Genomic DNA, 27,552 nt, shown 5'->3' with positions numbered 1-27,552 from the left:
TCAATCGTTCACGCCATCTCTAATCAGTTCGTTAAACATATATTTATTTGGTAGCATTGAAACGAGAAAGACGGCTACAAAGAGCTTGTTACACTTCAGTGTTTTACAAAGCGACATCATCGACAAGAACATTTCATTCAAACAAAGCTGCCGCATTTGCCCAAAATGGATTCGAGTGGTAGCAATAGAGCGATGTTCAAAGGATTTTAGACAATAACTTAAAAACTATTTTTATTGATTATTAACATCCTATAGAAGTGTAGTAATATTATAAACAATAGAAGTGATTGCCTAGCCGCTATTCCCAGCTAATTATTATCATCAGGCGCTATCTGGCCAGCAGAATCATACGTCTTTTTCCGCGTCATTCTTGAACAGCTCTCTGTAGCGGTGTTATTTTTGTTGTATTTGTCTTTGTTTTTCATGTTCCCATCTTCGTTTCAATACAAAAGAACTAAACTTAGTTTACATCTCATTTTGACTCTTCATAGGCAGGTCCGCTTGGTAAAAACGATAAAAAAAATAAAAAAATTATGACTTCAAAAAAAAAAAACATATTTGCATGGCGTAAATTTTTATTTTTATCATGTAATAAAATGGTAACTTTCGATTAAAAAGTCATATGCGCATCTAGGAATGAATGAAGATGAACAAAGAGAATACTACTGTACCAACATCAGTTTTTGGTGAAGCAGTGCACTGTTTGTATATCTTTTATATCACAACAATTTCAATGACAGAAAACAGAAAAAAAACGTCTGGCTAATTTAATATGTTAATAGCAATGGAGGAATAAATCTAATCTATCGGGTTATTTATAATACGCACGTCGCACATATATGTTCTTCTCTTACTTTCTAAATTATAAGCAATTGAAAGAGAACACAATTTGTTCGGCGTAATAAAAAAACATTCTTCAGATTGGAACACAATAGATGTTACATGCATATTTGGCCACATATACAACACTTTTGAAATTGACAAATCAAATGGAAAAATAATGCTGATGTGTATTTTGCTTACATTTTTCGCGTTATACTATCATCAGAATCAACATATTGTGATTTTTTTTTTCGGTTCATATTGATTTTTTTGATAAGCAAATCTTTGGAGCGCAATTTTCCAGTTTTTCATTTCATGAAGATTTAGATTTGTTGCAAAAATGTGAAATGAGCAACCAATTTTCCAGGTCATTTATTATGAAACAAAATAAAACGAATCACAATATTTACTATGTTTCACATTAAACCGTATTAAACAATATAAATGAGATTTGATTTTACTTTTTTTGATTGAATAATTATTAGGATAATGAAATAACGATGACACAGGCTGATTTGCTACTCATATGGAAAATGATCTCAATGATTCGTCATTTTTTTTAATATAAACATCTTTTCAACAAAACCATTACAATATTATCAGACTCTTTGCGGTCTAAAAAGACATATTGTAATTTTCGATTGATATTATTAGATTTTTCCACACTTTCAATTTTTATTTATTCAATACCAGTTTGAATTGATGATCAACGCCTAGGAGTGTAACTAGGGGAGGAACAGAAGAGAAAATAAAGTGGTACTTACTAATCGAGTAAGATACAAAGTTTGGTCGAAATCTGTCTAATTTTTTATTCTTCGAAGACTTCTAAGGCAATCATACCCCCGTTACCTCTCAAAACTAGATCCGAAAACAAAACCTCTCAAAAATTCCAACTCAAATAAATGTTGTGAGTGTGAATGATGAATGAAAAGAGTGAAAAAAATAATCGCAAAAAATAGATAGAAATTACAGAATAATGGAAAAGTAATTATTGAATGATTCTCCCCTCCGCATGTACGCAGCTTTTTATCTTTTTCCGAAGATCTTTGATATTCTTAAAAACCTGTTAAATCAATAAGTCAACCTAATTCAAAGAATGCGTATGCTAGAGAATTCGGTTTTTTTTTTTCTTCAAAACATCCATGTCAACAAAACACTGGAAACAATAGCCATTTTCATACAAATTGTTTAATTGTTACATTCATCTCTTTTGTTTACAATTGAGCTAATAATTAACCTAAAAGAATATACAAAAATACCACATCAAACAAATTAAATTTCCAACAATTATTCAAAGTAGTTCGTGGTAGAGTTTCGAACAAAAAAAAACAATCAACAAATTAATTTGAAAATAAACAGTTGATACAGCCGATTGAAACAAAACACAAAATAATTATTTATAAAGCCACTCAAGAAAGGTATCATTTTAGTTTTATTTCATGTGACTGTGCGCAAATGTTGTAGTTAAAATGATACGAATTGTTATTATCTTACAACTAGCTCTTTTAGTGATAAGTAAAGATTTCGTACATTCAAACACCAGCGATATTGATAGTGAAAATAGTCCGGATACCTTTATAAAGTGTGGACATTTTTGATCAGATTAATCCAGAAAATTAGAACTTTCTGTAGGAAGAATTGTGAACTTAAAAAATAATTAATTTTTTTTATGATTTTTCAGAATACCACTGACCAAACTGAATCCATACAAAGATAGTTCAAACAATTTAAAACGTAAACGTCGATCAATTTTCCAACATTATAACTTATTGGATAATACACTTTATTCCGATATCAAGAGAATTAGTAACGATTTATTTGGTTCATTTTATGATGATTATCTGGATCCGTCCAAAATGATGAAAAAGCTTCTAAAAGATCTTAAAATGGGATTATCTCAGTATCCAAAACCAAAATATTCATTTCCTTTTGACGATCAATCGAATGAAGTAAATCCACCAAATATTATAGACGACGCTTCAGGCGGCGATGAAAGTTCAATTTATTTAAAAAATTATAATGATGTAAGTTCATTTGTAAAGTGTATATTAAAGTCTCGAAAATTAAATAGAAAATATTTTTTAGGCTTCATATGCCGGCTCAATACAGATCGGTAACCCGCCACAGGAATTTTCTGTGATTTTTGATACGGGATCATCAGATATATGGGTACCTTCGTCCAAATGTAGCAAACATAATATCGCATGTCGTACGTGTGTTAACTGTTTTATTCCATTACACTACATAGTTCTTATTATGCAATTGAAAATGAATGATTAATTTGAGTGTCGTTTGAATGAGTAATTCAATGACTAAATTCAATGAAAAACGACGGCTACTCCTTCATTTCATTAATGCTCAGCATAAAAGTATTTTTTTTATCAGTTTTTTCTTCTTTTTTAAACTTTAAGAAAAGCACAAACGATATGATTCATCAAAATCCAACAGTTTTAGAAAGGCAAACCAACGATTCGATATAACCTATGGCACAGGTGCAGTCAAAGGTTTCACCTCGGTCGATTCAGTTAGAGTAAATGTTATGCAATGACATAGTCACCTTATGTGATGCATTCATGTAATTTTTAATTAATTTTTGTTCGTATCATTTTTAGGTTGGCAATTTGGAAATAAAAAATCAGATTTTCGGTGAAGTGACTAAAGAAATTGGTTCAACATTTGTAAATGTTAAATTTGATGGAATTTTTGGATTGGGATTTCCATCAATATCTGTTTCCGATAAAGTTTCGCCACTCGTTCGAATGCAACAACAAGGCGTTATAAAGCGCAGAATGTTTTGTTTTATTTTACACCATACAGATGAAAAAAAATCACCCTACGGAAATTATTACATTGGTGGAGAATTGCATATTGGAGGCTGTGAATATAAACCAGTTCTCTATGTTCCGTTAACTAAACTGGGATATTGGCAATTCTTAATGTCATCCGTCATTGTTAAAAAACCAAGTGGTTCTCGATTTTACGCCTGTGACGGTGGCTGTCAAGGTATTATTCCAAATTATGCAATCATTGATGAAAAAAATGAGACAACATGCACTTTTTTTTAGCAATTATGGATAGCGGTACCAGTCTGATCACAGGGCCTGCCTCAGAAGTTGATGTAATTAACGAAATTTTGGGTGCAAAGAAAAATCACAACACAGGCGAATACCATATTGATTGTCGAATGACAAGAAATATTAATGCAAGACCAAAAATAACATTCATCATTGGGGGTGAAGAGTTTACACTAACCGCAAAGGACTATATACTACAAATTGAGGTAAATTTTGTATGATTGGAAGTCGTATATTGATAATTAAATTTCAATTATAAATACAGGACGATTTGTGTTTATCTGGGTTTATGTCACTATCCACAACGCATGGTTCAACCGAATGGATTATTGGGGACACATTTATGAGGAGAGTAGTTACCGTGTTCGACATGGATAAACATCGTTTGGGCATCGCACCAAAACCACAATAAATTTAAATTTCAAAATATGTATTATTATTTTTTTTTGTTAGAACACATTTTAGTGAATTAGATTAGATACAATTATATTTTTTTTGTTGCAAATTCAACCGAAGGAGTATATATTTTTTGTTGAGTAATGCTGTTGTGTTTGCGAAATATTGTTGTTATTTTGCTGTTCAACATGTTGAATCATTCGTCGTGTGCCGAAGCATCTCTATTTGAGAGAGAGAGAGAGATAAATACAGGCGTTGTCTACGCCAATCCAAATTTAATTTTAATTGAAATTTCCTTTGAATCTATTCACCATCGATAAATCATTCACATTCGGTAATCCAAAGATAATAAATGTAACACATTTTCGGTACCATTTTCAATGTTGAAATTTCAAATTTATGCATGTTGCGAGAAAGGTGGCTTATTGGTAGACTGAATGCAAATGCGTTTTCGATAACATCTGCTTTTACGCCATGTTCTTAATTAATCGCATGTAATTTGTAAAATTACCACGTTCAATACATCACCAATGTAAGCTGCATAACGGTTTGTGGATTCAATATTAAATTATTTGGTTATACTTTTTATTTGACGTGTATTTTTGCCGATACACCATTTCGTATCAAATCGTTTAAAATACTTATTAATGACAGATTTTTTTTTAAATAAAAAAGTCAGGTAACAAGACAAAAATTGAATTTTTCTATTCAAATGGTTTTATTTGTTTTTTAAAATATGTAATATCATGTCACTAAATTTCTTATCACATAGATTTTCATTAGTTCGGCCCATTATTGGCGGATAATCAAATTTCTGCCTCCCGAATTGTGGGGTCCTGGGGGAGGGGGCAAAGCGATATTTCAGTGCATAGTAGACGCAACTTTCGTGGAAAGAACGTACCATTTGACCTTTTAGGGATGAAAATCGGGGTAAAAACTCGGAAAAGTCGGATTTTTTCACTTTTTGACCCGATTTTTAGGTACAAGGGGTCTCTCCAAATATGATTGATGGAGAGGAATCCAAATATGGAGACAAAATTTGAGGTTGGGGGTGTTTTAACCCAATTTTGATAATTTAGTGAAAGCTATATGTCCGTGGATAGTACATAAATAGACAAAAAATTGAAAATTTGTGTTTTACATATTGAAACATCGTTATCTCTGCTTTACTCTCAAATCCATTCAAGCGATTAATTGAAGCAATAAAACAAAAAATTAGTTACTTTTAATGAAATGTATTCTTTATATCGAAACAAAGTGATGTGGCATTTTTTTGAAAACGACTACTACACTCGCACACATTTTCACTCAAAATGTGCCACCAAAACGTGATAAACTCTTATATATATTATATACTCTTATTACTATTTTGATAAATGCATATATTTGTGGATAAATGTCAGCGTTTCAAGACTAAGTATATATATATTATATAACATAAAAACAGAAATATAAACTATATATATATTATAAATACATCCGTCGCAATAAAAAAGCGAGTGGAGAATGTGCTTGATTGTGGGTATAGGAAAGGGCCTAATCGTGATGCGTAATATAAATCGAATATGTTTTATAAATAATCCTGCATATTCAGTCAACTGTATACACACATAATATGCAGCCATATTATTTAGTGTGCTGTGTCGTCTATCGTATCGTAAAATACAGCTGTATATATTTATGATATGTAAGAGATTATCATCACACTCTATATCTAAAGAATTTATTCCACAAGAAATTATTTAATTTTATAAAAAAGTTAGCGAGTTTCAGAAATAGCTTCAAATTTTACAAAATTCAGTAAAATGTATAAAATGTGTCACTGTTATTCACGAAATAATGCGAATATAAAGATATGATGTTGAAAAAATGCGTTGCTAGTTGTGTTGTTTCTAGTCAAAAGTATTGAAGTTTAGCTAGACAGAAATTGTATTGTTTTGTTTTTTTTTTCTATTTGGCTTGTCTGTCATTCGATTAACATACACAAATTGGATCAATAGAAATGTCTTTTGTTGGATTCCTATCTTGAAATGGTGATATGATTATTTAAAAGTAGATTTTTTTTCACAATAGCAGTGTGGGTGCTGTTTGTCAAGTCAAAAAGTGATTTTTTTTTTCAAAAAGACAACAAATACCGTATACGATAGCTAGAGCTGTCAGCTGTATTTATCGATAATCGTTGAAGTATTTACATCTAAATTACTCGCTCAATGACAACAGTTCCAAAATTGAATGAGCTGGAATAAAAACATGACTTGAAATGAAAATCTATAATTTCTATAATATATTTTCGGTGTATTTTGGACTGAAAAAGTAATTTTATCGCTATCAAAACGAAGTCATTTGCGCTAGTTTTTATGATTTGAGACCCAACAAACAAAAGCCGATGATTCAAATGCAACCGTTGATGTGGAAAAATGCTCTTCGAAGTGCCTGAGGTTGGAATGACCTACCTTAGCCCTAGCCCTAGCCATTTTCAGTGTATTTTAGACCAAAATCATACTTTGGACTGAAAAAGTATAATGCATCCATCCATTATAGTGGACTAATGAGTAACTCAGTCACATTTTTTCCACTCGGGAATCAAATTAAACGGATCTTTTATTTTTTATGATTTTATATTTAACATCCATGGATATCACACAGAGAACAAAATGTGATTATTTAATTCATTTTTGGTAGATTTAATCGAAAAACAACGAATTAGATTTACCATTTTCGAGATCTATGAGGCATGTTTTTCAAAATTTTTGAATAAATTTTACCAACTGCTTCATTACATTTACCAACTTTTCGAAACCACAGATAGCGCTAGCCCATGAATTTGGTGAATGAATGAATGAAGCAGTTGGTAAAATTTATTCAACAAACAGTCTCTTTTGAAAAACATGAACTCATAGAACACAAAAATGGTAAATCTAATTCGTTGTTGGTTGATTTTATATTAAATCTACTGCATGTTTTCCCTCCAGTCCTACTATTATTAAAATTAATCCATGGATGAATGGATGTTGGATAATGAATAGTTTGGGGACCATTGACAGTGAGCCGAACTATCATGAGTAAGTATCAAGGGGCAAATCATTTGAACATTTATTTTTCATTATTTATAATGAATATTTTTCCATTCATTCAATTACTTGTATTATAATATTTAATTTCATTTTTTTTTTGCTTTGATAGGAAAGTATGTTTTTATTCAGCCATCACTGAGTGTTGTCTACAAAAATAAAAACATTTACAAAAAAAAAAGAGTTTGAACAACATTTTTTTTACTTCAAAGAACTATTTATTTATTCATCAATTAAATTTGAATAGAATATATTTAAAAAAATATTAAATAATAATAATAAAATTATTATTATATTATTTTAATTAAAATACAAGCGACTCTTTTGCGTTGAAGAAATGTGTATAATAAGGTGCGACAATTGAACAATCAAATAACAAATTAGAAAGTATTATTCAACGCAGTATGAAATATTACATTAATAATAAAGTAGTGTGTTCCTGTTTTGAATTTCTGCATTATTTCGCCGCATTAGATAGACTTAAAAGGCATGCTTTGGATGTTGATTTCGATTCTGACATTCTTGCTTTATGATCGAATTCGGTTCGAAATTCTTTTGTTTCTTTTAATTAGTTAAACAGTGTTCATTAGCTGCATCAATTTATCAACACTGTTCTACTAGATATGATACTATTTTGATAAACACTGTGGATCGCAATTACGTTTCATAAACACCAAATCTATGCTAATGGTTAGATTTCTTTTCAATAATAAGCAGCTAAAATTGGTTAACATTTTTTTTTTTTTAAATTTTACTCATTTTTTTCCATATCAAAGTGTAAGTTTTAGTTAGTTAAAAACGTGCTATAATATAGTCTTTTTGGTAGATTAATTCTGCTAATATGTAGTTCAGTTGCGCATTTTCTTTAAAATTGTTGGGATAAATGCATTTATAATATCGATTAAGCGACGAGTTGCTAGGGTTTTTGGGACAAATAAACATCGTGCCATATATAGCAATATTTTGATAATAACACTGAGTGGTTTTATATGTTAAACGCTTGATATTTGTTAGTTGGCGTTGTATTTTTTGTTCTTGTTTAGTACTTGGCGTGCCATTCGTGGTCGTCGATTCTCTTTGTACTTTCGAAAGAGAATTGAAAGCTGTTCAATTTACATGAGCTTTGCTTTGGCACATTCGGGACAAATTATATCAGCTTCGTCAGTTATGAAACCTCGACCAACCAACGATGTCTTGCAGCTAGCACAAATGAAGCAGTCATTGTGCCAGTGTCGATCTTCAAATGAAATAAAACGTGTTCCACCAATTCCTGTCGCATAGAAAACATAATTTTTTTTTAAAGTAAAACACACTTTTATATGCATAAAACTTTGACCTACCAGTAATTGGTTTTGTGCAAGATGTACATCTCTTGGCAAACAGTTCACCGAAACCTAAAGGAAAAATATGAATCTTTAGTTGGATTGAATATCATCATTTTTCAGTATAGTTATACGTACAATCAGCACAATAGGGCTTTTCATCGCGACTGGTAAAACGTTGACCAGCCAATGAAGTTGTGCAATGTGTGCATGTGAAACATTCACGGTGCCATGGATCATTTTTATATGTTACACCTCCAGAAGTGATAATCTAAAAGGATTTCATATAGAAGTTTGTCTGTTTTACTATCTTATTTTTTATATGTTATTTTAAGAAAAATGATTTTTCTCCGACCAGAGCTCACGCTGAATGACTACTAGGAATAGGAATAACGTCTAACCAACCAGTGTGAGCAATGATCTACTTTTTATTGTCATTTGCTAGGAGGAGAGACACAAAAACTTTGGATCTTTATCAATCCTTGCGGTATCTATCTCTATCAATACGAAATATTCGGAAGTCATATGGACGCTTTATGTTTCCTTAGTTATTGTGTCTACTCCCTAGGTCATACGACTATATATGACAGCATTGTTATGTCAAATATGACTTTGACTGATATACATCTAACAAATTCATACGGTTCTTTAGTAAAATTGGCCGTTTGACTCCATACTTCAAAGAGGACATTAACCAAGCAAACCTGATTTCAATATAAAACCAGAAAAAAGAATAAAGTTTTCGTACTTTACTACATTTGATGCATCTGGTAGCATATTTTTCTTCATAACAACCGGCACAATAGATTTCCTGTTCTTTGGGTATGAATGATTTCGTTCCAATAGGGTTTTTGCACACGCAGCAAGAGAAGCATTTTTCATGCCATTGTCGTGTCTTATATTCCATTTTCTTTGTGCCTGAAAAAAATAAATATACACATATATTAAAAGACAAAACTAGTAGAAATTCGAAGCAAAACTATGTCTAATTTTTGTTGGATATTTATGAGATAATAATTTATTATACAAACATGCTTAATAATTCATGATATCTGGACGCTATATAGTGTCAATGACAATGAATGAATATTTTATTTATTTTTTTCAAACCTATAACCTTCTTGAACGTTTTTGCTACCATTATTGTACTGAGTTAAGTAGTGTAAATAACTCGTAGTTTGAGCTAATTGAAAAATCGACTCACTCCGCAATGATAATTAAGAGATATTGCATGTTGAATTGAGTACCAAAAAAAAAACTCTGACATTAGCTCAATTTTGATAATAGCACATGTGAATATAGGTTATTTTTTCTGTAAACAAAAAAAAACTATGTACCTTACACTTTTGAACGCAAACGTTTATGGAAATTTGGTTTATTGAGTGTGAGCTTTGTGTAGGCATCCCCCCCTCAATGAATTATAATAATAACAACTTTTTTCTTGAATAATCAAATATATTTTCAGAATCTCAAACAATCTGATTTATTTGAATTTTATTTCAAAATGTAAATGCTATTACCCTTCAAATAAAACTAATAAGATATTTTTGTTCACTTGTTCCCATTTCTGATTGATTTATTCCAAAATGGTTTTTTTTTTTTTTTTTGAATTCAACGCAAATTTCCTTCATTTCATAGCATTTTCAGTGTGATTTCGAAGCATTTTAAAAAATCAGTACAAAACGATGAAATCATTTGATGTGGGATGCGTAGGTGTGGCATTGTTAACTGACAAAATACGAACATTGTAATTTACTCCAGATTATTCGCAAGAAAAAAAAAATTGTAACCAAAAACCGTCCATTGCTTTACAAAATTGGTGTTTTTGCAATTAATGGGTGACTCTTCACTATTTATTCAACTCAATATTGCCTTTGCTCAAAATAAGTTTTAGTTTACCTAACTTCTTTGTAGTTCCATATGGAAGCCAAATATGATTTTTAGTTAATTTTTTATTCAAATACCAAAACAAATGGATGTTTTATGTTTATTTCGACATGTGAATAAACCATTCTGTAACATTAAATCATCATTTTTTTTAAATCTAATTGACGAGCAAACACAAACAAATCGACATTGTACATTTTGTTTTCAATAGCCAAAAAATCAAATGACGCAGAAAGTGTTTCTATCAAACGGTATTCAAACTTTTTACTTTACTTTTTATATTTGGCAAAAAAAAAAAAAAATGTGTATCATTGTGCCCTGTGCCTCCCCGCCTTCCCCATTTATGCTGTTGTGTGGCACAATGAACTAGAAGCAACGAGTTCATTGTTTAGAAATGTTGTTAAGTGTTAAGTCATTTAAGCGTCCGTCCCCTATTTGTATTAAATTAATGTCATTTTCTACTACGTTAACCGCGATAGTATTAGTTGCGGTCGCTTTCAATTGGTTTCGTGTATATCATCAACCCAGAGAGTAAGTTGATCTTGGCCAAATAAATCCATTTTTCTTTCAACTTTTTTTTTTACATGGCCTAATAAGGAGTCAAAAATACAAAACTGTGTGTAATGACTGTGTATGTTATTCATTTAGTGCATTTTGGTTGTATTTTTTTTGTTCAGTATTTTGAAGGGCAACTGCAAATTAAACTTTCAATAATAATTTATTAAATTATTCGCATTAATGCAGTACTAATTAACAGACTGCTGCTGTCTTTTTGATGTGTTTGCTCCCTTTCGTCGCAGTTACGCATGTATTTGATATTGTTGCTATTGTTGCATTTAAGATTTAATTGTTATTAGTAAAAATTGGCATTGAATGGTATGTGCGGTGAAGTCATTTCATATAATTTGCCAACATGCTGCAAAACCAATGATAAATGTTGTACATGTTTGTCTTGGCGTTTTTTCTTGAAAATGAGTAATACATAACTGTGACGTTTTTGTATACAAGCATTCTTTCCTTTTTTTCGTGGCATACTTATTAGTTTTTGGTGGCTAAGCAGATATTTATTACCGGCACATTTGTGAAGCTCAGAAGAGATGACATCATTTTTTGCTATATGATACAAAATCGAAACCAAATCGAAAGAAATATTTGCTTGTTTTTGTATCCACATTGCGTGCAAAACAAAATACAGTATTTTATCATGACGTGGTAATAAATGGGACGCTATTGATGGAAAAGCGGCGGTTTGAAGAAGGGTAGATTGGCGAAGCTCATTAGTTTGAGCTTTCTCATTTTCTTAATCATCCCAATTTTATTTATTGTTCATTAAGAGAGTTGGATTGCAAAATTATTTATCGCATTGCTTTAACAGTACCTCTAAATTTGTACCTGCTTCATAATAATCAACTGTGTGATAAGTCTCTTTTAAAGAACTTCAGTGTTTTATTGTTGCGTGTTTGTCTACGATTGATTTTTTTCCACAATATTCATTCAATTCGACCATTCCGATTAAATATTTTGTTCGTTTTTTTTTTTCGTTTTTTTGACGAACATGCGAACGAGTCAGGTATACTTCCACAAAACGGCGCCAAATTGATGGAAGTTTATAGGTTTTACCACGTGTTTCGTGCCGTGTTGATATTTCCAGATGTTTACATTATTTACATTAAACGGAAAATACCTGGTGTAGCCAAACGCCAATCACCCAAACGACATTCAATGCCAAGAGCACATCGAAATCGACGGTTTTCTTCAACAGCTGCTGAACCGGGCAAAAACATACTCAACACAGCAATGTCTTCATTATTTTCTTTTGCTTTGCGTACACGATCGGCTCCAACTGTTTTCGTTCGCAAATTTAATCGCGATGAAAATTCCGACGATAACGTTGCCATTTTGAAAATGAATTATAAATCCCGCAAAATTTAAATATTTGATATTAAAAAAGATGTTTGGTGTCTTGATTTAAAGTTTTCGTTTCAAACAGTTTTTTTTTTGTGACACTTAAACTTTGCAATGTTCTACATAGCCTTGATTGTAACGTCGATTTTGTTAAACACAACCACTGATTTTTTTATTGATTTTTTTTCGAATTGAGCGTTTTTGTTATATATTTTTTTATCACAATTTTGCTGAGTATTTGAAGTTAATGAGGTCACCACTATGTTTGTTACACTATTGGTATAGTTGTAGTATATATCCAATTCAACAAATTTAATATTCTTGTGGATAAGGTACGAGGACTATTGTTTTGTGTAACGAAAATCTTATCTTGAGTGATTAATTGTTCTTGTATAAACGATGTAAACCGGTTAAATGGATCAGAACTCTGTTTACAGCAGTATGCGCGAAAGCAGTCAACCGAAAACTAAACTTACTAAATTAAAATTTGTATACCATAATCGTTTCTGGGTCTGTATTTTTCTTCTTTTGTATGCTTTGTATGTCTCCATATATTGAGAGTCAATGTTACGATATGTATTTGTATTTGTGCATGCGTATTTTTTTTTTCTTTTCATCATCGTTTTATATATATGTATGTAAGTGATTTCTGTGTGATTTTTTTTTATTCTTTCGTTCATTCGTGTGTCGAAATTGGTTATTTATTGTCCGATTATCTCAGTTTTATATGTCAATTTGTAATTTTATTTATTCTTATTCTTAATTTGTGTGGTGTTCTTTTGAAAAGAAAATCTTCACATAACATGTCATAAATTCGCCATTGAATCGATGAAAGAAGTTGATTGAAAACGAATAAAATTTAAATTACAAAAACTTATGATTGAAGGACACAAAAACAATGATGGCGTGTTCAAATGCGTTCAATGAAGAGAAAAAAGGTTCAAAATTTATCGTTGATGAAACTTTTTCCACAAAAATAATCCAGACGAATATAGCACAAATATAGTTTCCAACAAAGTTTTCTGCCTTTTAAAAATATATTGAATAAAACTTACCAGCACGGAATACTTCGCCACATCCATCGCAACGTGATGCAAATTGTGAGTCATAGCAGTTGCCGCAGTAAATCTTTTCGGCTTTGGAGCCGAATTGTTTATCAACCAGTGATACACGGCATTTATTGCAAAGAAAACATGCTTCATGCCAGTGCTTCTCTTTATAAGATAAGTCCTATTCAGTGTTAAAGGGAAAAAAGACAGAGTTGAAAAGAGTTCATATAGTTTCATAAAAAAAATCCTATGTCAAAATTAATTGAAAGGCTAAAATGAGTTAATTCAAATGACCATTTTTATTTTGTGGGTTGACAACTCTTTGTATTTAAAGTATTTTATATATTTATCTAATCCAAATTTGGACTATAAATGCAAATCTCATAAATACATCCAACACCAAATCTGAACGTGACCGGATATTTCTTGAATATTATATGCTTAACTGTTTCTCGGCTTACAATACCGTAGTAGTAAGCGACGCTCACTTTTTAGTATATGGCCGTTTCTATGATTATTATTGTTGGTCAAACATATAAAGTTTGGGTTAGTAGAAATGTGTGAGCTGTTTATTGTTTTGACTTATGGGAGATGGCTGTATTTTTTTATTCAATTAGGTAAATATGATAGCTAATTTGTTTTATGAATGTTATAAATAATGTAAGCTGTAAATGATTCTCAAACGTGTTATGTGTGTTCAAGTAATATTTAACTACCTTGGAATCGATTCCAATGATCTTGTTGCATTCATCGCAAGTGTTAGCAAACACATTTTCATAACATTTGATACAGTATGGGTTTTCATCCCTCAGAACATATCGTTGTCCAGTCAAACTCTCGTCACAATTCCAACAGGAAAAGTGTGAAGCGTGCCAATCCTGGTTCATTGCTTTCGTATATTCCCCACTGAAAATTAACTAAAGAACAACAACAATTAGCACATTTGATTATTAAAAAAAATCGTATATTTATATGATAGTCAAGTTAAATTCATTTCAAAACGTTGCTTTTTTCAAGTTTCACATAAAATGAAGAAATAATATCTCAACCAAATGTGTCTTTGATGAATTTTGTAATTTGTTTGTATTTTAGATGTGAGATATGGTTTGTAAAATGTAATTAATTTTAAATTATTTTACAGATTACAGTAAGTTACAATCAATTCGATTACATCAAAGTGAATAATCTGATCAATTGAGACGAGCAATTTTTTTATTTCGATTAGTGATGGGCACCGTTTCTTTTACATGAAAGTTTCCATTTTTTCCAGACCATGACAAAAATTCTCAAAACACAACCACGATTTTCTCACATATTTTTTTTTATTTAACGTCAACACTCAATAATAGAACCGAAATGTGCGTAGTATAAACATTGACAATTGAATGAACGAAAAAAAAAGAATGAGGTAATGTTTTACAAAAATGTAGTACAGTCGATGTTCGGAAATGTAAAGTGTCATTCATAGGCTTTAGATTTCTGGACGATGTAAAATTGATAAAAAAGTTAAAAAAATGTGACACGAAAAATATTTTTGACGTTTATTCCATATCAAAATAAACCATTCGGAATAGCATACATTAATGCGACGCATTGAATGATGCTTGCATCATTTTATGCGCCGCATTGCTAACGCTGTCGTTGTGCTGAAGTTCGGATGTGATAGCGCACGATGTGCTTTCTTCATATGTACTAATGTCAATGCGCCAGATCCGAAAGCCAAAACGACAGCGTTAGCGATGCGAATAAAATGATGCAAACATCATTCAATGTGTCGCATTGATGTATGCCATTTCGAATTCGGTTGATCAAAATACACTATCAATGTACTTTGAAATAAAGCTTAATGTATCGATGTGGAATTTAGAAAATATTTCCGCAGAATGTGAAGATTTTGAAAGAAAATTTTATGATTTGAACTCGAGGTCATATCGACATTCGTCTAAAAATTCTTGAAAATACACAGATATTTGGCAGATTGTTTTACTATAAACAAACACACTAAGTTCGTAGCTCTTTACAACGTCAATCGAATATTATTTCTTTTCGAAAGGACATCTAAACAGCTACAAACTGAGCAATTTAAAATAATAGCTATTTTTATTGAGTTTACCAAGTATGTTTACTTAATACCCGTGTCCAAAAAAGTGACGTACTTCTCATTAAGAATAAATGAATAATTTCGAATATAGCTGGCTAAGTTGATTAGACTACATTGGTTTTCGTACAAATTTTCAACTAAAAAGTTGACTATAATCGTCTAACCAAATCGTGCCAAATTTGCCGGCTGACTAAAGACCAACATTTTTTACATACTGGCACTGTTTATTTGACATTTTATTTTCTTTAAAAGATTCGCCATTGAAAGAAATTACGTATTTCCAAGGAAAAAATTCTTAGAAAAATAGTTAACGTTTCAATTTTTTCTTGAGTTTTTTTTTTCATTTTCTGTTTCATCTCTGATTTTTCAATTGGGTGGGAAAGTAAACAAATGTACGACAAAATATGTGTTCGGAAAAAAGCACTGTTTATGAACTCGTATTAATGTGCATATTTTTCCTCATTTTTGCGCTTTATTGAACGAAATGGTATGGGAAAAAGTGCAAATACCATTTTATTCGAATTTCACGCCAAATCGTTTCATTTGAATCGTCAAACATTTTGAGAGGAATGCAATCAAGAATTTGAATGCTCTGTAAAAATACATATTCGACGTATTTTTATTACGCCAATAAACGTATCTACATTGTACAAATAAAAAAAATTCTCCACGCTTTGCCTACTTTTCCCTATAAGTTATATTGATTCAACTCATAAATTCCATCTTTAGGCTAGAGTGCCTAGGGGAGACACGAACTAGAATTGGATGTGTTAAAATTAAACAATGATTTTTTACATCAATGAAAAAGAAGTGAATATGACTCAGACTCACAAAATTGATGTCTTCTTCATAGAACAACTTTACCCGTCCGTGTGGACGTCTAATTTGGGAAGTTTTGGCATATTTGATTGTTTCAAACAAAATAAGACGATTATAATCATATGGGCATTCCGACGACCAATCAACTTAGCCAGCTATAGACGAATTTATTATCCCTAGAAATGACTCAATGAAAAATTGACCGCTCTAGGCTGAATTCTTCTTTTGATAGGAACATCATTAACTGCCTAAAATAATAGTAATTTATTTTCACTACAAAAACGATAAGAGTTGGTCCACGCACCCAATAGTTGCCATGCGTCTCAAGTCAAAAATTTGAAGGCATGATTTTGGAGGGCAAATCGATATACATCGGAAAACATATAAATAAACTGAATGAATTGAATGGAATATTGCTGAACGTCCGAAGGAAAACACGACTCATAAGAAACGGGTATTGTGCCAGTCATTTGGTGCCGTGATGGTTCAGCTTCATTTTTATGATTTTCCTGTTTCTGACTTAATCCTTTCTTCTTGAAGAACCGTTAATAACAATTCAACAAACGTTAGTATTGTTGACCGATCTCGATTGGAATTCTATTCTTGAATACTCGAGCTTCTTCGGACATTCAAAGGCGGAAAAATCCACAAAAAATAATAAAATAATGCATCAAAATATCACAAAACCACGTAGAATGAAATAAAAAATACTTATTATCCCATAAACGTGGGCTATATTAGCAACAAATAAGATTCTGTGATAAGAAAAAAATAAAATCGGTATATTTCAAAAACAAAAGATTATGATGTTTCTAGAATTTCATCTGAAAACGTTGCCATAAATTCCTTCTACATAAATGAATGAAAAAAAAATATACAAAAAAATGAAAAGGCTTCTATTTTAGTCTACACTTTAAAGTGTGTGGTCTACTCATTTTACTAAATAAAATGAGTTACAGTAAAATCTGAACTATATGAACTCTCGAATAACCAGAAGGTTTCTATAAGCTTCGAGATTGATAAATACATATTCGATCACAGATTTTTACAGCTTCTTATTATATAATAATATTCCCTTACATTCGCTTACATTAAGGAAAGAATCATTTATTCGTACCACTTAAGTTGTAATTTACTGTACTTTTGTCACATTTATCATTAAACATAGCAGCGTTAGACACCAACCACACAGGCGCGTATCAATATTAAACTTCTAAAATTGATATGATGATGTAACTAATGAATATTTTGATACTTTCTTGTCTGTGACTATTCAAGACATTTTGAAACGGTATTTCAATTATTTTTCACTTTTCAAGCTTTGAGTACATAAATAAAATTAATAACAAACATAAATACGATGAAACATTTGTGAAAAACAATAAACTTTGTATATATATGTACCTTTTGTATTAAGAAGGGATATGTGAAATGAACTGATCAGTCATATTGCCAACACATTTGCACCATTTCTGTCCGATAACATCGCATTGATATTGCACTAGGCGCCACTTATTTGATATTAAAGCTTATTTGCTTTAGCTTGTCAATCAACTCACAATATGTAAAACAAAATGTAAATGGAAAATAATAAGCAATTAGCTGACCTAGTGCAATTACCTATTGCATATTGGTACGAATGTCAACAGAAACTGCGTGTATTGGTATTTGTATAAGAGACAACAAACAAATCAAGAAGATTCCAGTTCATTCACATACCCCTCTTCATCTTGTTCGCCAGTATTTTCGGCTGTTGTTTGGTCAATTTCAGTAATTGTAATTTCGGAAGCTTGGTCGGCCGACTCACGACGCTTGGTTTTTTTAACTTTACGCGTTTTCTTTGTGGACGTTTCAGTTATCAGACTGTCTCGTCTAACTTCAACATCAGCCATTTTGCACAACTCTTTGTCCTTATTATCTTATTTTAAAAAATTTAAATGAAAAATGACTATTTTTTTTAAATACAAAATTTCCGTTTTGAATTTTTTAATTTATCGAAATTTATGAGAAACCGAACAGAACGCGAATTGTTAGAGTTTAAAAAATCAATTTCTATTGCTAATTAATTTCGTTTCAATAGGATCGGAGTCAAAAAAAGTGTGAAGAAGTTGTCGCGATTCGATCGTACTAAACTGTAATTTCCAGAAGAAATTTTTCCTTTCTGACGTGAATTCGAATGAAAAACGCAATGAGCTAGAGCCGCAAACGTTGCTTAAAAATATTTCGGCAGCCAGATTATTTTTGATCGAACTAAAGACAGCCAAAGAACACGTACCGCAAACCTACGACATTAACGCTGCGGACGTTCCATTTTATCACTGATCTTATATGCTTTGCATTTTTCGAAGGATATCTTCTGAAAGAGTGAAAGAGACATAGCGTTTGCCGTTTGATCTAAAAGGCAACAAAACAAAAAACGTAACACATAAGAAGCAAAGACTGAGAAATAGATGTTTGCCGTATAGTAGTCGTACGTCAGTTTATCGTAAAAACGAAGTAACTATTGAAAATGATATACACAACAACTATACACCGTTGGTATTTTTAGAAATATTTTTTCGCTTCGAAAACTTCTGATATATTCGGGCAGATGATAGAGAAGCATACCGAAAAATACACAAAAGAGTAATAAACTGAACATATAAACGACATGAAATAATAATAAAACAAGCGAAAGTGAGTTGCATTTAAGAAACAACAACAACAACACACAAACAAATTGTTTTAAAGAAATATGAAGCAGCGAAAAATATGGATGATGTGTCATTGCATTTTTAATATATTCGAGTAACGATGAAATCATGTTGGCAACTTGTTTGTGTGCTCATATTCATACAAATTCAACTTGACTGATTTATGCAACATGCCAAATATGTTCGTGTACGTGCTCGTGTGTGTATTTATATTGCAAGTGTTTTAGTGCTCAGATCGATTTCGTTTTCAATTTTCAATAAAAAGCCAACCAAAGTGTGCGGAACATACAATGAATGAATTAAAATACATTTTGTGTGAGGCTCCGTTTGAAATAGCTCCGTAAAATCTCATACGTGTCGGGAATAAAACGATGTTAATTTGACATTGTGATCTATTTATTTTAGCGATCCTCATAACGATGATTCTATTTTTACAACATTTTGGCGCATTCGCCGTTTAAAACATGTTGCTGTTTAACAGCAGCTGAACACACTTGAAATTGTGCGCTCACAAATGGATGAAAATTCATTCGATCCATATGAATTGCAATTATTTATAGATTATAGTTGATGAAGCAAAATTCAATACAACTCGTGCAGATTGTATTTGCCTTCAAAATGATAAGTCTCATGCTCAATTTTTTAAAATATTTAAAATTCATAATTTTCGATACATTTTTTTTTTTCTTCACTTAAACGAATCACATTGGTGGCCGAATATAGCGATTGAAATAAAAACATGTTGGCCTTGGTAATATTTAAAGAGCGTGTACATATATGCCTAACAAGAACCTGGCCCACTTTAAAAAAGAAATACATGGCACATGGTCATCAACGAAGTTATTTAAGTAAAACCAATCAAACCAAATCCAATTTCGATTTAACGATAATTTTTAAACCGTTACATCGGAATTTAATGATTTTTGAAGAAAAATAAATGTCAATTTGTCATTTAATATAGGAATTTTGGTGACATATGGTGGCAACTGTTGTGGCGCAACAATGTAACATATTATGAAACAGTATGCAATGAAATATTTGCACACCCTTCGTTGATAATCATAATTGAGAGCGTAGTAGATGCGTAAATACTATCCTTTTTACTTCAAACATCATAAATAATAATGTAATATCACAATATTCTTATAGCATTTTCTATATTATCGACATTTTTCATTGCTTAGTACAGCGAAAGTGATCAATCTTTATTTACAATCATAAATGTTGAGCGTTTGTTAAGTTATTGTTTAGATTATGCGTATACATATACAGTTAATCTGTTCAATTGTCAAACAATTTGACCACTTAATCAACAATGAACAAAATTAACATGATTTACTCGTTTTACATATAGCAAAGCATTTGAAGATGTTTTTTTACGTTATGTTTACATCAGCTTCTGTATTTGGCATCAGCTTTCTATATTACGTAACACCAATACGTTGATTTACCTTCAAACGATAGGCATTGTTCTTCACTCTTGAAACCAAAAATTTAATGAATTCTAAAATACATGTGCAGACGCAAAAAATTCCTCTCGCACACACAGAAAAAAAAAATGCAGTCTTTTGTATTTTACCACACGCTGTAAACATCAAATCGGTATATTCACGAAACAAGGTTCATCTTTTTAAAGTGAAAACAAAATTGTCAATGAAACAGAACGTTTTTGGGTCTACGTTTTGTCAAATGTTAATCGACGATTTTTTTTTAAAACTTCTTGAATGACATAAAAAGGAGGATGTGGATTCGTGTTAAATTTGCAGTTTTTCAATGATAGTAAATTAATAAAAAAAATGTTAAAATTCACTTTTCAATTAAGAATTCAAATTAATGAGACATAGGAAAAAGATGGAACTTCCATGGAGTGCATTATTAGATGCATTTAGATATTAGATTGCATTTGCAAGCGATTTCGTTATTTTGAGATTTTGTGTATTTTATACTCCTTATGAATTTTTTTATTTATTTACATTTTATTCCTCTCTATTTCATTGTCAGGTGAGAAATATTAAAATTAAAAAAAATTAAGTAAAATTAAATTATGTTTTTAATAAAATTGCTTTTAACTCGCAAATTAAAACCTCTGGAAATTAGAATCGGCTTCTATTGAAAATTCAAAAATTTAGACTAATTGGTTCTAATTTCCGAGAGGATTTCCTTTTGTTAATAACGACATGCAAATTTTTCATTGTAAATCTTTTTTCGTTAGATTAGTAGTCTTTGATATCCGTGTAAAAATTTCGTATCAACATTTTTATTTTTAGTTTTTTTAGTTGAAATTTTTAAATTAACATCTTTGGAAGAAATCGATTTACACTCGTTTATTGTACTACAAGTCAGAAAAAGCATACTCTTTACTTTCTCCTATCAGCGTATTCAAGGAATAAGGGCATACTACAGGAAGGAAAAAATAATGTACGCATAACTGAAAATAAACTTAAAATTTATTTTGTTTAAATTTTTGATCCAATTAAAATAGTTATTAAAAGGGTTTAGCTTCTTTTTTTAATTTTATTAACTTGTCAACCCATGTCAAAAGGTGCAATGGAACGGAAAAACTTTTGCTGAATGGTGGTTGTTATCGGGGACTAAAATGTTTTAAAATAAACTAGTTATGAAACCATGGACCCGAGCTGACGTCTCGAATTAAATCTTCAACATTTTCGAAACTTAAATTTCGTTTTGGCTTCTGTTCATTAGTATTTAATAGGTTCATCACACCCTGCTTTGCACTTTTTTCCTCCACAACATCGGTGGATTGAACCAAATCAATTGTTGTCTCTTCTTGACGAATTATCATTTCATTTGCTATTTCTGACACTGAACCTTTTTGAATGCTTATTAAATTATTTTCATTTATTCCTAACGGAGCAATATCTGTGGGTTCCTGTGTGTGATTTAAGACTTGTTCAATTAGAATTTCGCTACTTTCATCTGTGGCTTCGCTTATCACAATAAACGGATTATTTGTATTGTCTTGTTGCACAGTAACATCATCATCATGCGACATACAATCAAGTATGGTAATTTCTAGGTCTTCGCTATTTTCCATTTCATGTGATGTAATAACATCGGTAATTTCATTTCTACCGTTAAAAATAATATTTATCGGTTTATCTATTGAAGCTTCTGTACATAAGGCAATTTTTTTTATATTGTTGTGTTTATCGTCCGTAATATGACTGTTTCCAAAAAATTGCTTCCCATAATTGTCAATATTTATGTTGTCGTTTTGTGTTTCTATCTCTTGCACAGTTGACTTGGTATGCAAGTAATTTCGGAATAAATTGTGATGGTACTCATCACTATCGATTTCATCTTGGATTACATACTCGGATTCATTTATTTCGAAAATTTGCGGTAAACTATTTCTTAGCGCATCTTCACGGCCCACAATATATTCCAATGTATCGGCCGCTTCACTGTGACGCCTCAAATGATGATAGTTATCACTATCGATTTCTTCGCTAATATCATACCGTAAATAACTGTCCTTCCAATCATCTCTTCCTTTAATGTATTCAAGTTCAGAAAATCGAGATTGTGAACGTTCATACAGAATATTTGATTTTTTCGACGAACAACTATCCTCCCGATTATCAAAGAAACTTGGAATTGTTGATTCTTTGCATTCAAAATTAATTGGATCGGAGCTTGTTTCCGATAAAAGACTATCACGACCGTTGGCATTCAACGAAGACGGACTTTGAGGTCGTGAATTTGATTCAAATGAATTCAAATCACCCATGCTGTCATCGGTGCCGCAATAAAACATTGTTGTCTTTGATTTAATCAGGGTTTCGGCACAATTACACGTTGAGTCATCGTTTTGTACACAATTTTCATATAAAAATTTTTCAATGCGCTCATCTTCCGTTGGTGTAATTCGAATAACCGGTTTGTACGTATTTTGATTTTTATTTTTGTCATCATCTAAGTGCTTTGGCGATGCCAAAGCAAACATGTTGGGCTTTCTATTATTTATAGATTGTTCCGTTCTAGAATGATTTAATTTGAAATCATTTGCCAAATCCTTCAAATCATATTCATTGTGTTCAACCAATGAAAATTCTTTTAATTCGTCATCATCATCGTCATCATAATTACGACTTGGATAACGTAAACGCGTTGACTGTTCCAAATACTCGTCGTAATATCGTTCATTCGCAGCAATACAATCATTTATCTCGTCATCATTAATCATTACATGAGCTTCGTCTTCGATAAATATTTGGGGAAGGTTCGGTATTGTTTCAATGGTTTTACTTACATCTGACTTGTTTAATCCATGTACAATCATTGTTTCCTGTGAGAATGAATTATTTCATGTGAAACATAAATAAAAATAAAATAAAAATGTGCAAAATAATAGGAAAATCCACTTACGATTATATTTTTAGAGTTAGACGAAATGTTGTTGCATGTTTCCGGAGCATGTTTAAAGTTTTCATTCGATTTTCCATTAACAAAACCCACAGATTCCTCATTTTCGTCTATTGACATAGTACGCTCCCGCCTCCATAAGCTATCGTCATGAAAACTTTTTGGATTAAGCTCCCCCCAGGGATTTTGCGTTTCACCATCAACATCCTCTGAACGGCGTCTCTGTAAAATATCAGCACCCGAATGACCAACCGTGAACATTTTATAACTTTTTCGTCTTCGTGCGTCTTCATTTTTTCGTTGGCCCTTTTTTGTAATCTCATCCGATGGGTATGAGTAATCTTGTGAATATTCGTCAAAGTGGATGTTTAACATTTCATTTTTATCGCTGTTATCAGATAGATGATTATTTTCGATTTGAAATGAATTTTTTTGATTTTCTATGATGGTGTCTAGACTAAGACTACTACTGCGCAAGGAATCGTCTTGGCTAACCAACTCTTCATACTGATTACAACTATTTGTCACCGCTTCAGCACCATAGTTGTCTTTAATATTTAATTTTATTGAATGTAATGGCTCAATTGTTACATTGGCTCTTGCCTCCAGCCAATTTTTCGCAATATTTTGCTCATCGTCACTCAAAATGCGATAGCCCTGATCGTATAGGACGCCATCAGCCATAGAATGAATCGAATCCGTTTCACATAGATGCTCTTGTGCAGACTTAATTGATTTACGTAAATCGTTTTGTAAGTCCAGCAATGATGTGGCTTTTGATGGGCTTCGATTTATTTTCATTCGTTCATGATGTAAGCCCACTTGATGAACAATGTCACGTACAATAAACATTAACTCAACGGCTCCAACATAACTGAACAAAATTGACAATAATAATCCCATTATTGTGGCGATGTAGATTAATTTCAAAAATCAGCACATAATCAAAATCGTAAGTTTTCTTCAGTTGTCACACAATTTTAAAGCACACACTTTTTCTTCTAATTTAACTTTTAATCGATCAAAATATCGTTGTTTTTTTTTCGTTTTAAACTTAAGTAATTGTAAGTTCAGTGCATTAATTAATTTTGTAAATGAACTTCGTTTAAAATATCGTTCGTATTTTCTAAATGATTGTACTGATTGAAAAATAATTTTAACGAACACCGCCAATTAAATTTGATCACAAACAACGTTTCAATTTGGTTATTGTAGTGTTTTTTTTTCTCTGTTTAAGGACAGTGCATACATACACGTGACTTTACTGCGCACTGTCGCCAAAAGTTTTCCTCGTACTATATGTGCGTCTAATTTTAATTGTTTTCATTTCGTCGCGACTCCTTAGTTTTTCGCTATGGCATTTATATTGTCTCCTTTTTCGTTGCGCAGTAAAGAATTGTGTAATTCGGTTCAAATTATGTAGAAGCTCGGACTTACTCATAGCGAATATTTATATGAGACATAAATTAAAATGATCTAAAGGCATACTCTTCTTCTATTTCATTTTCGCTTGGAACGTTTGCCTATGGGCCGAAAACAGTTTGCACATATCGATAAATAGAGGATCAAGTAAGCCATTATTAAACTAACAGAAATAGAATACTTAAATTTAAGTTAAATATACACAATATTGATGTAACCATACCAAAAATTAAAGGTAAAGTATTCGAGAAATTATCGGAATTTTCAGATGATAATTTTAATGGAAAAAATCACACTTTTTACTAAAGAAAGATAAGAATATATGAAACACAAACATGCGAAAAATCATTTTGTTTTGGTGTTATCATATTATAATGCTGACACGTTTATATTTACCTCTGTGTGATTTTATTGGATATTTTAGTGGAATGAAAAAACTAAATACACCACATTGAATAAAAAAAATGTTTGACTGCTGAACCTTCCAAGAATTCAATAACTACTGGAAAATTGAATAAACGTTCGATTGAAGCAAAGGTGATTGCTGTTCCGCGAATCATCTTCATTTTTGTATACAGCGTAGAGCTGAGTGTCCATTTCATCAATGCCAAACTGAACATTCACATATTAAAGTTTGTTGCTTTGAACTATTCACACGAACAACATTTCACTATAGGTTTTACGTGACATTCGTTAACATTTCTTTATCAAAACCTCAAGCCAATATTCTCAAGATGCACACTATTTAGTATATAAGGATCAATTTACGAAACAGTACCGTTTCAATCAACATCGGGTCGACTGCCTTTTTTTGTCAAGCAAACCATTTCAAATTTGTTCATCACATAATATATATATATTATTAGAGTAGTGATATTGATAACATATAGATGGAGTTATGAACCGTGTCCAATAACATCATAACCCGTAATGACATGAGGTCAACCATGTATACATTTTGCGTGCATTCTAACTTGAAGCAGTAATGATGTCATTGTTGTGATAGGAAGGTGTGTCGCCCATGACTTTAAAGACTTGATATAAATGACAAATGCAAACGCATACTAAAGGTGAGAAGAATGACTTGCTTCACTAACTCAAAGTATTTCAATCAGTTGCATTTGCACCAGCATGTTAGTAATGACAAATTATACGAAATTTTGATAAAAAAAGAATGTATGTATTTTTAAAAAATCTTTTTTTATCAACAATTACTGAATAATGTAAAGGTACTCACCTCATCACATGCATTGCAGCGTGGTTTTAGCACTTCAGCATAATGTCGCTCGCAATAAATTTTGTCATCATGAACACAGTAGGTCAAATCAACGAGCAGTTCGTTACAGGTCGAGCAAGTAAAACACTTTGGATGCCATAAGACCTAGAAAAAAATCGAAATCTATAATAGTTTTCCATTTATTTTGTATCAACAGAATCTGTACACAAATTCGTCTTTTTTTAATGCAAAATTGATTTTTGAAATTGAAAAATTGTTCTAAGGAAATTTGACTAACTTCTTCTCCGAATTTCGGTGCAATCACAGCCAAGTCTCCCTGTTCGACGTCATTATCACAATTGATACAAGGCGACGATATGCCATTGAAATCCTTTACATACGCAATATCTAAAGCAATCTCGTTACGTGCGACATTGAAATCCTCATATGATGCATTATTTTGAGGTTCGATGTGATTACAATATTGTAGTGCTAGGTCCTGCTTTGGCCATTGATATGATAACTGTTGCTCGCGGTAACGTACTCCCGGTGTATTTATTTTTGGTACCTTATTTTCAGGTAATAAATCGAAATATTGACGAATCTGGAAGAAAAAATTCAATACACATGTGTGCTGAGATTATACAAATGATAAAAAAAATGTTTTTTACCTTGTTCGCAGTTGATATTCCTGGCGGTATCCATGTATAACCAAAATGTTTTGCATTTAGTGTAGATGCACTTGCAGTTGGTTTGAATCCTAGTCTTTCTTTGACTGATGTTAGTTGTTCCTGGTATATAGCATGCGATTCTCGTGGGCATTTACACACCAAACATGTTTTTCTATAGTAAATTGAATATGAAACATAGACATTTTATTAAAATTATCTAAAGAAATTCGAATTCTTATTAATAGCTGCAATCAATTATTAAAGAACGAAAAATAAATAAAAAAATGATTAAATAAAACAAAGGTATTGTTCTGTGTTCTACCCAAAAAATCACCAAAAATACGATAAAATCATTAACTTAACCAATGTAAAGTAGTTCTTTGCCAATCAAGTAGCATCAATTGAACTTTCAAATATCAATATTTTCGTATTAATTACTAATACGGGTATTTACGAGAGTGAAAATTATTTTGTTTAGTGGTAAAACTTTCTCTTACTTGTACGTTTTCTATCAGTCAATAATGTATAAGCTCAGTTTTGGAACAATTTTTGATTTATGAATTTTACTTATTAACTTGAATTCCAAAATATCTGCACAGTATAAACCTCCCTTGATCGACTACCTTCACCGGGTAAAGTTCATCCTTCACTGGATTCTATTTTGTAATACTGTACGATTGTTGCAGAATAATTATAATAAAATATAAAAATCCAATGA

The 27,552-nt window shown here is 31.4% G+C and overlaps 2 protein-coding genes across 8 annotated transcripts in view; one reads left to right on the top strand and one right to left on the bottom strand.

Moving 5' to 3' along the window:
* Positions 1–2,257: 2,257 nt before the first annotated feature.
* LOC116337021 (lysosomal aspartic protease-like) lies at positions 2,258–4,406 on the top strand. The gene is made up of 7 exons (XM_031761304.1): positions 2,258–2,404; positions 2,504–2,846; positions 2,908–3,031; positions 3,234–3,352; positions 3,435–3,825; positions 3,888–4,102; positions 4,162–4,406. The coding sequence occupies exons 1-7, from the start codon at positions 2,292–2,294 to the stop codon at positions 4,306–4,308; spliced, it is 1,452 nt and encodes a 483-aa protein (XP_031617164.1). The 5' UTR covers positions 2,258–2,291; the 3' UTR covers positions 4,309–4,406.
* Positions 4,407–7,680: 3,274 nt separating this feature from the next.
* The window catches only part of LOC116338861 (four and a half LIM domains protein 2), a 35,608-nt gene continuing 15,736 nt past the window's right edge, over positions 7,681–27,552 (bottom strand). For 3 of the 7 annotated variants that reach the window (XM_031764406.1, XM_031764381.1, XM_031764398.1), the window contains 9 exons: positions 26,835–27,006; positions 26,462–26,767; positions 26,185–26,328; positions 14,243–14,443; positions 13,533–13,707; positions 9,434–9,603; positions 8,824–8,956; positions 8,704–8,757; positions 7,681–8,633 (listed from right to left, as the gene is read on the bottom strand). In XM_031764406.1, coding sequence (XP_031620266.1) covers positions 8,476–8,633; positions 8,704–8,757; positions 8,824–8,956; positions 9,434–9,603; positions 13,533–13,707; positions 14,243–14,443; positions 26,185–26,328; positions 26,462–26,767; positions 26,835–27,006 — 1,513 coding nt within the window. In that variant the 3' untranslated portion in view covers positions 7,681–8,475. Of the gene's footprint in view, positions 8,634–8,703; positions 8,758–8,823; positions 8,957–9,433; positions 9,604–12,256; positions 12,936–13,532; positions 13,708–14,242; positions 14,444–17,850; positions 18,024–18,165; positions 18,658–23,412; positions 23,449–23,528; positions 24,572–26,184; positions 26,329–26,461; positions 26,768–26,834; positions 27,007–27,552 lie in introns of those variants that run through there. The other 4 variants (XM_031764390.1, XM_031764414.1, XM_031764423.1 and 1 more) reach the window with 4 other exon arrangements.

This window comes from Contarinia nasturtii, unplaced genomic scaffold, assembly GCF_009176525.2.
Source record: "Contarinia nasturtii isolate CC-2019 unplaced genomic scaffold, AAFC_CNas_1.1 Cnas_scaffold_78, whole genome shotgun sequence".
Classification (NCBI taxonomy): Eukaryota; Metazoa; Arthropoda; class Insecta; order Diptera; family Cecidomyiidae; genus Contarinia; species Contarinia nasturtii.
Note: the sequence above shows the minus strand (reverse complement) of the source record. Positions and strands in the feature narration are given on the sequence as shown.